Genomic DNA, 10657 nt, shown 5'->3' with positions numbered 1-10657 from the left:
TACTAGTACCAGCTTCACCATGTATGACTTAACCATACAAAGCCACAGACAACCAAGATGCTCCACACCATGCAATACTTGCAGGAGGGCTCACTGTAGAGTATGTTCTTCTCTCCTTGCTCCAAACTAACAAGATGCTGACATATTGCATTCCTCTTTATTTCTTCAGTGTGAACGTCAGCAGATTATACCGCTCCCTCCTCGTGCTTAGTGTATGAGTCATGGACGGCCATGTGTTACTACAGTAAGTCCTTCCAACCTGACTCAAAGCCACTTGATTTTACAGCCATGTACTGTGCAACCTATGCTTTCAGACATAGAGATCAGGTTGAACCCAAAAGTCTATCCTGGATCACTCTGAGCCTTGGAGCAATGTTGACAAGTAGACAGGGGGCCAGAAGAAGCATTGTAGACCTTGGTTGGCTTGACATTTCTCGCGCTTGGTAATATGTACAGATTTCTGATGCATAAAATGAACCTGATAAAATTTTGATGGTTGTCACATAATGCTATTCTTGTCCGTTTGGAGCATAGAAATAAGAATTGATGGTACGATATGGTACAATGTATTCCCAATTAAAAATTGGCCTGAATAAAATAAGGAAGGTTACAAAAGGGTGCCGTATTTTTCAAGTCGTACATACCGCATCATGTAACATCGCCTTTCCTCTGTCTATTAAACCTCGGCAACGTTTCCTTAAGATACTCAATATGCTTCTTCCTCAAATCCGCCTCCTGTACCTTCCCTCGCCCACTCCAGATCCTTCTCTCCGCCTCAAGTCCAAAGAAAACCGTATAATCCTCAACACTCTCATCCTCAGGAAGCGCAACAAGACATCTAACACCAACAACACAATAACTCCCCAATCTCACCGTATGATGTACCCTCGCTTTCGTACAAATCGTATTTCCATCCCCAATTGAAGGACATTCTACGCGAGCACCGATTTCAATGAGGTTGTCGTCCCCGATTCGCATGGGTTCACGACGTCGGTTCACGATGACAGTGTTCTCTTCTATTATATTTGAGGAACCGATGTAGATTGGTCCGGCTATGGCAAAGATGGAGGCTTTGGGGTGGACAATTGTGTTTGCGCCGATTGTGATTTCGCCTTTGAGCTCGACGTCTTGGCAGACTATTGCTTTTGAGTGGATAGTGTATTTGTCTTTTCTATGGAATTTTGGATTTTTTTTGTGGGTCGGGGTGTGCGATGGGGATGAGGAGGGAATATTGGAACTTACATTGGTGGCATGGCTGGGTAAAGAAGACAACGTCAACGCTTCCGGTTTGAGCGCTATGTCTCTGTCGATCATTCGTTTCGTTCAAGCAGGAGGAACCACGTGATCTATTATTTGTCAGAGGACTCAGGATTTATAATTATAGCTTTTCCGTCAATGCGTTAGAGCACCACACACCAAGACAAAACCCACAAAGCAGCGTGTACAACCTAGGGAAACCATCAATATACCCACACAGCTTGCCAACAAACTGATAGGTCCGGCTGATGAACCTGATTTCACAAAGACACTTTTTTGTTTTTGTCAAGGTCTGCTGTCCACTCTCACCCACACCATCACCAAAACGTGCAGAGTCTGACAAGGCAATATAATTACATGTAGACTTTATAAGCAAATATAAGGATCCACAATATGTAAAAAATATATATCTTAGTAGTAAATTCTAATACATTTTTGTGTTTGATTTGGTAATACATATATACAGAAACATATGACAAATGTATATATGACCAGAATCAACAATACTATGTTATCTATCAACCTCAACTAATGGACAGTATTAGAAGGAGGTTATGAGAGAGGCTTAGAGGGATCACACAAAGAGGGGGGATAGTAGACTCAGCTTACTCTCTTACAGCTTGCTTTATTATCTATTAATTAGTTAGTCTATATATATACTATATAAGTATGTCTCAGATGTAAGATGTATGATAGAAGGTATTCCATTATTGTTTGTCATGGCTTGTAATATAGTTTATATCATCTGAGACATATTCTTGTGTAGTCTCATCTTAACACTCTTCTTTAAACTCTTACTAGGTCTAGTAGACTTGTAAGATGTTTACTTACAGTATGTATAAATAGTATAATTACTATAACTGTATTATATAATTGTTTGTTTGTGTAATGCATTTATAACTTGATGTAGTTAATAATAATATTATTAGTATTGTAGTAATGTACTGTCTGTTCTGTGTACTATCTGTTTCAAATGTTATCTACATTGTATTAAGTTTGTCTAATGTTATATTAATTAAGTATATTTAATTAGTTTGTTCATTTATAGTATACTGTTTAATAACAGTATTGTTATTATAATAGATTATTTGTAAATGTTATTAAATAATTTGTAAATACTTTAGAGACTTGTAGAATCTTGTTAGTATGTATAAGTATATGTATACACATATTTAAATTATAAATACAATTGCTTGTTTTGTTTTATTATTTGTTATTCAGTCATATTGTTTGTTATTAAGTTTGTTTGAGTACTCTAGTAATTTCCTTTTACTTTACTGTGAAACTAATGAATCATACTAGTAAAATGTATATTTAATATTATAATAATATCCTTCTTTAATTATTACTGTCTATGTTTGTCTATGTTTGTCTATGTGTTAAGTATTCAGTAATAGCTGATTTATGTCTTCAGATTAAAGCTTTGTATTAATTGTATATTGTAATATTAATAATAATATTTGTTTTACTAGATTACTTTATTCTAAGATTAATAAGGTTTTATACTAATATATATTTGTTGTATAAATGTTATGTCTAGCTGTAGACAGCTTACTATGTGTTTAGGTGTATTATATATATAATATATTATAAATGTATTATCTGTTTGTTCACTTTACATTATTGTTTATATTTATAAATTTGTTAATAGATTGTTTCTAACACATTCTAAGTAACTATACAATCTGTTACTTTGTTTCTTTAATAGCTAACATAGTTATCTGTTGTAAATTATTACTATCATACATTTATATTACTTATTATTAACAATGTTATTGTGAATTGTTACAATCATAGTATTGTGTATATATATGTGTATGTTATAACTATTGTTCTTTACTTTTTCTATTATAAAGAATAATGTATTATAACACAATCTGTATATAAGTAATATATTAGATTATGTTTACTATAATTGTCTTCTAGCATACTTTAGTTAATATAATACTATGTGTAATTGTAGTATTTGTTTAATGTTTTATTTGTTAATTGATTTGCTAGGTAGAATGTCTTATAAATATTAGTTTTGTTTATTTTATTTGAATCATTGTATAAGTATACCTTTTAGTATTTATCTAATATAATTCATAGTATTATAATACTGTTTATACTTGTATTAATTGTATAGTAAGGGCAAATTAATTGTTTGTACAAGAATCAATTTAATAGTTTTATTTAAATATATGTATATACTCTATACTTGTTTGTATAGTTATTATTTGTGTATTGTTCAGTTGTAGTTACAAATTATATTGTAATTATATTCATATTATTGTATAAATATATTATTTATTGTTAAGGTATGTGTTTATATATTTATTCTAGTCAAAGAAGAATAACTAGTCACCTTTATTAGAACTGTTAGTAATATTAGAAGTATTTGTATCTACTTAAGATAGTAATATAAGATAGTTGTAAGACTTAGAACACTAATTAAATACAAGTGTTTACTCTAACTAGTTAATAGTAGGGTTGAAAGCTTTAAACTATTTGAATCTAATAAAGATGTCTGTTTTTCTAAGGTTAATAACTCTAAACTTAATACTTTCCTTATAATTCTAAATAGTTATTTATAGTTAGACAAACTTAGTAATCTAACTATTCTAGTTTAGAGTTCTGTCTATATTGTATACTAGGATTAGAAGTAGAACATATTAAGTAAGAAGATAGTGTTTTTATACAAAGACCTTATTAATGTATAAACTAGTACATTTACTATCTACTTGAGTTATTGTTTAAATCTAAGAGGACTCTAAGAAGAGAGCTAAAAGGATAGAAACCTAGAGTTAGTGTTTAGAATGTTCTCTAATAAATTACTACTTGTTTTAAAAGGAGTGTACAGCTTGTACAGTCTTATTGTCTAAGAGAGTAAGTATATATACTAACATTTTCTTATTAACCTCTCTCTTTTAACAAGGATAGACTTATATTCTTAACTGTAAACTTAGTTAAGACTATTCTTACTTAATACTATAAACAAACTACTAAGTAGTAAATAGGACTAAGTAGTATTCTAAATGTTCTAAGTTCTTAGAACACAAAAGTAGTAAGTTAGATTGTATAGATTTAGACTCAGATAAAGTACAAAGAGAAGAATCAAAAGAATTAGAAGAAATAAGAGAACTATTTACTTTTGTTTTTAACTTTTTTCTTTTTAATAAATAATTTTGTTAATTTACTTTTTCTACTTTTTCTACTTTTTCTACTTTTCTTACTTTATTTACTTTTAATCCTATAGTGTTTATTAAATCAAAAGTAGTTATTAAAAAATCTGAGTTATAACTCTTTAGTACTATATTTACTGTTAAGTCTTTACAAAATTCTAGAGTATATAATTAAAGTTTAGAAGTTCTAAAGTAACTTCTAAATTTGTAAAAAAGGCTTCTTACTACAAATCCTACTTGTTACTTATTATTACTCTAATAATTTAACAAATATACTATTACTTTTATAAACAGTTCTTAATTTAGTACTCTGACTTTCTACAAGTAAAGTATACTCTTTACTTTTAGACTTCTCTAATGTTTATTAGAATAGATTAATTACAAATTATAAATAGATTAATTTAAAAGCTTAAAACTGTTAGAGCTAAATACATGTGTAAGTATTTTATACAGACTTAATATATTTAAGCTACAGTTTAGTTAAAGGAAATAGTACACATTTTCTAATCAGTATAAGTAATTAGTTCTAGTATTATTCTAAGAATCTTATTAACTAGTTTTAAGTAAAGAGCTTTTTTAAGTATTCTAATAAGAATGTTATTAAACCTAAGTACAAATCCTACCTTCTAGACTAGAATGTTAAACTTCTAAAAGAAGGTATTAATAGAATGTTTACTCTGTTACAAAGATACAAGCTTATTCTACATATTATACTTCTTATTCAGATTAATAAAGAAAGTACAGAGTTACTCTATAAATTCTGAATACAACTTATTGTTCTAAAGTCAGATTAGGCTTCTAATCTAATATTCTTTAATCTAGTTCTAAGTCTAGGTAGCTACATTACCTTCCTTTATAAAGGAGAGAACAAATAGAACACAATTAAGATCTAAGAATAGATTAGTTAAAGTAGTAGTTATATATAGTTTGACTTAGTGTTAGAAGTTCTTAAAGTACTAGTTATTAAAGTCTAAAAGGTAAGTTATATACACTTTCTTTCTAAAACAGGTTGTAACTTTTAAAACAATTAAAACAGGTTGTAAGAGAGTTAAGAGTATATAGTTAGTAAAGGTCTTTTAAATAAAGGTTTACACATATTAACTTAGGTCTACTTATAACTACTAATCTAGTAGAACAGTAAGAGTAATAGTTAGTGTAAGAGAGTTCATGTTTATACTATAAAAGAATTAGTACTAAACTAAAAAAGGTAATAAATAAAAGAAGGGTAGTAAAAGTTTAAAAGAGTTTAGAAAGTTTAAAATTTAAAAAATGTAAAAGGGTTAGAACAAAGAAAAGAGATTAATATAATAGTAGATACTAATGTTTAAAATGTAAGAGAGTTGTAAAGTAGTAATAGATAGTCTTAATCTAATGTTAGTAACAGTATAGAGAGGACCTAAAGACTTAGTAAGAGGACCTAGACTATAACTATTTTATACAACAGAAATATAGAATGTAAGTACTAGAACATAGTTAGAACTTGTAGAACAGACAGAAAGAGAGAGTGAGACAAGAGTAGAGTATATAGAGTAAGTTTAAAAGTATAAGACTATTTAGAGTAGATAAGATTAAGACTACAGAACTAGTCTAATCTTGTATACTTATATATACTAAACTATATAAGAGTACTTAGAGAGTATAAGTTACTAAGAATAATAAGCTATAAAGAATAAAAGAAAGGAAGGTCAAAGATAAAGGTACAAAGAATAAAGGGATAAACAAAGGGTAAGAGACTATGAATGAACAAAGAATAAAGGGGTAGTTAAAGAAACAGGATAATAAAGTAAGAAGGGATAGTAGTAAGAGTTAGTACACATATAGTTTATAAACAGTACTCTTAAGAGATAGAAGTCCTAAGTTCTAGTACAGAAGAGTGTAGAACTCTTAAAACTAAAAGTGTAAGAGTAAAGAATTATAACAAAAATGTATAAAACTAGCTATTTTCCCTTAGTTCCTTTTACACTTAATAATTTTTTTTTAAGCTCAAATTGTATTCCTAAATTATATAAAATAATAGAATAGTTTATAAAAAGTTTTATATTTATGTATTAAGAATTAACCTGTTACAGTTCTCTGCTCTCATACCTTCAGTTCCAAGGGTTCTACACCCTTCTGTACTAGAACTTAGGACTTCTGTCCCTCAGGGGTGCTGTCTATAAACTATATGTGTGCTGACTCTTACTACTACCCTTCCTTACTTCATCATTCCATTCCTTTGACCACCCCTTCATTCTTTGTATCATTCTATAGTCTCTTACCCTTTATCTATCCCTTCATTCTTTGTACCTTTATCTTTGACATTCCTTTCTTTCATTCTTTGTAGCTCATCATTCTTAGTGGCTCATGCTCCCTGAGTGCTCTTGTGTAGTTTAGTATATATAGGCATACAAGATCAGACTGGTCCTGTAGTCTTGATCTTGTCTACTCCAGGTAGTCCTGTACTCTTAAGCTTACTCTATATACTCTACTCTTGTCTCACTCTCTCTCTCTGCCTGTTCTGCAAGTTCTGACTATGTTCTAGTGCTTGCATCCTGTATTTCTGTTGTGTAGGATAGTTGTAGCCTGGGTCCCCTTGCTGAGCCTTTGGGTCCTCTCTACACTGTTGCTGACATTAGATCAAGACTACCCATTACTACCCTACAACTCTCCTACATTTCAGGTATTAGTACTTGCTGTTACATTGATCTCTTTCCTTTGTCCTGACCCTTTTACATTTTTAAATTTTAAACTTTCTAAACCCTTTTAAACTTTTGCCACCCTTCTTCTATTCATTACCCTTTTTAGTTTAGTGTTGATTCCTTTGTAGTGTAAACATAGACCCTACTATGCTAACCACCACCCCTGCTGTCCTGCCAGATCAGCAGTTACAAGCAGACCTAGCTCAATACATGTAGACCTCTATCTAAGAGGCCTTTACCAACCACATACCCTTAGCCCCTTCAGAACCTGTTCCAATTGTTCTAGAAGTTACAACCTGTTCTAGAAAGAAAGTACATGTAGCCTGCCCTTTAGACTTTAATAAGTAGCACTTTAAGGACTTCTAGTACCAAGTCAAACTATACATGGCTGCTGCTTCAACTAATCTATCCTTAGATCTTGATTGTGTCCTATTTGTCCTCTCCTTCATGAAGGAAGGCAATACAGCCACCTAGGCTTAGAACTGGATTAAAGGTCATTGGATTGGAAGCCTGATCCAACTTTGGAACAACAAGTCATACTCAGAATTCATAGGGCAGCTCTGTACTTCCTTCATCAATCTGAATGAGAAGCACAATGTGTAGAACAAGCTTGTGTCTCTGTAACAGGGCAAACGTTCCACTGATGCCTTCTTTCAGGAGTTTGATATCCTGGCCTAGAAGGTAGGATTCATACTTGGGTTTGATAATGTCCTCATCAGAATGCTTGAAAAAGCTCTTCACCCAGAACTGGTTAATAAGATTCTTGGAATGATGCTAGAACTAGTCACCTACACTGAGTGGAAGACATGCACCATCTCCTTCAACCAAGCCATGGCTCAGATGTGTCAAGTCTGTACAGAACACTTACACATACATCTAGCTCTAACAGTTCTGAGCCCTCAGATCAATCTGCCCATAATTTGCAATCAATCTGTTCTGATGGACATTAGAGAAGCCCAAAAGTAAGGAGCATGTTTTGCCTACAGAAAGTCAGGGCACCAAATTAAGGACTGTCTACAGAAGTGACAGCATATCTGTCAGGTCATTAGAGTAATGATGAGTGACAAACAGGATTTGTGGTGAGAAGCCTTTTCTACAAATCCAGAAGTCACCTCAGAACTCCTAGACCCTGACTATGTACTCTAGGATTTTGTAGAGGCCCAACAGTGAATGTAGTACTGAAAGGCTATGACTTGGATTTTTTAATAACTACTTTTGATTCAATGGACACTGTAGGATTAGAAGTAAATAAAGTAAGAAAAGTAGAAAAAGTAGAAAAAGTAGAAAAAATAAATCAACAAAATTATTTATTAGAAAGAAAAAAGTTGAAAACAAAAGTAGATAGTTCTCCTATTTCTTCTGATTCTTTTGATTCTTCTCTTTGTACTTTATCTGAGTCTAAATCTGCACAATCCAACCTACCACTTCTGCATTCCAAGATCTCAGAATGTTCAGAATGTTACCCAGCCCTGTTCACTACTTAGTAGTTTGTCTATAGTATTAAGTAGGGATGGCCTCAGCTGAGTTTACAGCTGAGGACATGAGTCTGTCCTTGTTAAAAGAGAGAGGTTAATGAGGAAATGTTAGTACATATACTCACCCTCTTAGACAACAAGGCTGTACAAGCTGTATGTTCCCTTCAGAACAAGTAGCAGTTCATCTGAGAATGTTCTAGGCACTAACTCTAGGTCCCTGTCCTCTTGGCTCCCTTCTCAGGATCCCCCCAGATCCAAACAACAGCTCTGGTAGACAGTGAATACACTAGTTTGTGTATCAATAAGGCCTTCATACAGGAACACCACCTTCCTACTTGACATGTTCCACTTCTGATCCTAGTATACAATGTGAACAGAACCCTGAACTGGAATGGTTAGATTACTGAGTTTGTCCAACTATGGATGACCATTTAGGATTATGAGGAAAGCATCAAGTTCAGAGTCACTAACCTTAGAAAGACAGACATCTTTATTGGATTTGAATGGCTTAAGGCTCACAACCCTACTATTAACTGGTTAGAGCAAACACTTGTGTTTGATTAGTGTCCTGAGTCTTACAGCTACCTTACACTACTGTTCTGAGTGGATACAGACACTTCCAATGTTACTAACAGTTCTAATAAAGGTGACCAGTTGTTCTTCTTTGACTAGGATAGATATGTGGATACATATTCTAGTTAAGACAGAATAGAGTTGATCCAAAGAATGTCCAAGACAGAACCAGTCTAGAACCCTCTTAGAATGACTCTACTCTGGAATGCATACAGACCCAGCCTGCCAGATTTTGTCCAAGAGTTCCCTAAAGTCTTTAGTAAAGAGGAATTTGACTAGCTTTCTGAACACTGTCCCTAGGACTATGTAATTGAATTGACTGAGGGTTTCCAACCTAAGGATTGTAAGGTCTACCCACTCAACAGAGACAAGCAGGAGGCACTTGATGAGTTCCTTTGGGAAAATCTTCAGAACAGCCAGATCCAACCCTCAAAGTCCTCTATGGCCTCCCCTTTCTTCTTTGTCAAAAAGAAAGATGGGAAGCTCTGCCCAGTCCAGGATTATCATCATCTTAATGAGGGTACCATCAAAAACAAGTACCTGCTCCCCCTGATTCAGGAGCTCATTGATAAGATGTATACATCTAGGGTTTTCACTAAGTTGGATGTTTGATAGGGATACAATAATATTTGGATCCAAGACAGAGATGAGTGGAAGGCTGTGTTCTAAACCAATTGTAGATTGTACAAACCAACTATAATGTTCTTCAGACTAACCAACTTGCCTACAACATTCTAGTCATTTATGAATCACATCCTTACAGATCTGATTGACTTGGGGCATGTTAGTGTGTATCTAGACAACATTCTGATCTTCACCCAGACAGTCAAGCACTATTACTGACTAATCTGAACAGTTCTACAACAGCTCCAAGATAATAAACTGTTCCTCTAAGAAGTAAAGTACTCTTTTGCACAGGAGTCAGTAGATTATCTAGGCTTTGTGATTGGTAGAGGAGAGGTCTGCATGGATCCAACAAAGGTGACTGTAGTTTGGAACTGGCCACAACCTTAGAACCTGAAACAGGTCCAAGCATTCCTTGGGTTTGCAAACTACTACTAATGCTTCATTTGAGGCTTCAGTACCATTGCCTGGCCCCTTCATGATCTTACTGGCAAGGAAGTTCCTTAGTAATAGGATGATCAGTAGTAGTCTGTGTTTGAGTCCCTCAAGCAGGCCATTACTAGTAAGCCTGTATTAACAGTTCCAACAGTTGTAGACACATTCTGAGTCAAAGCTGACTCTTCTGACTTTGTGAATAGAGTAGTACTGTCTTAGTTCATTGACAGAAAGTAGTGTCTGATAGCATTCCAATCAGAATCCCTCTCTGTAACAAAACAGAACTACCCTATCTATGACAAGGAACTCCTTGCAATTGTCTGTTCCCTAGAAGAGTAGTGTCAATATCTCCTTAGTACAGTACAGAAGTTTGAGATCTGGAGTGATCACCTTAATCTCTAGTACTTCCAGGCACCTCAGAAGCTCAACTACTGTCAGGCCTGCTAAATGT

The 10657-nt window shown here is 33.3% G+C and overlaps 1 protein-coding gene across 1 annotated transcript; it reads right to left on the bottom strand.

Annotated features, from left to right (window-relative positions):
* Window positions 1-465: 465 nt before the first annotated feature.
* FOMMEDRAFT_143324 (trimeric LpxA-like protein) lies at window positions 466-1253 on the bottom strand (the record flags this gene model as incomplete). Its single annotated transcript, XM_007271450.1, has 3 exons — window positions 466-588; window positions 645-1171; window positions 1243-1253. The coding sequence occupies 2 exons, from the start codon at window positions 1251-1253 to the stop codon at window positions 649-651; spliced, it is 534 nt and encodes a 177-aa protein (XP_007271512.1). The 3' UTR covers window positions 466-588; window positions 645-648.
* Window positions 1254-10657: the final 9404 nt, after the last annotated feature.

The sequence above is a fragment of the Fomitiporia mediterranea genome, assembly GCF_000271605.1.
Source record: "Fomitiporia mediterranea MF3/22 unplaced genomic scaffold FOMMEscaffold_17, whole genome shotgun sequence".
NCBI classification, from domain to species: domain Eukaryota; kingdom Fungi; phylum Basidiomycota; class Agaricomycetes; order Hymenochaetales; family Hymenochaetaceae; genus Fomitiporia; species Fomitiporia mediterranea.
The sequence above is the reverse complement of the archived record's forward strand: the minus strand, read 5'-3'. Positions and strand labels throughout refer to the sequence as shown.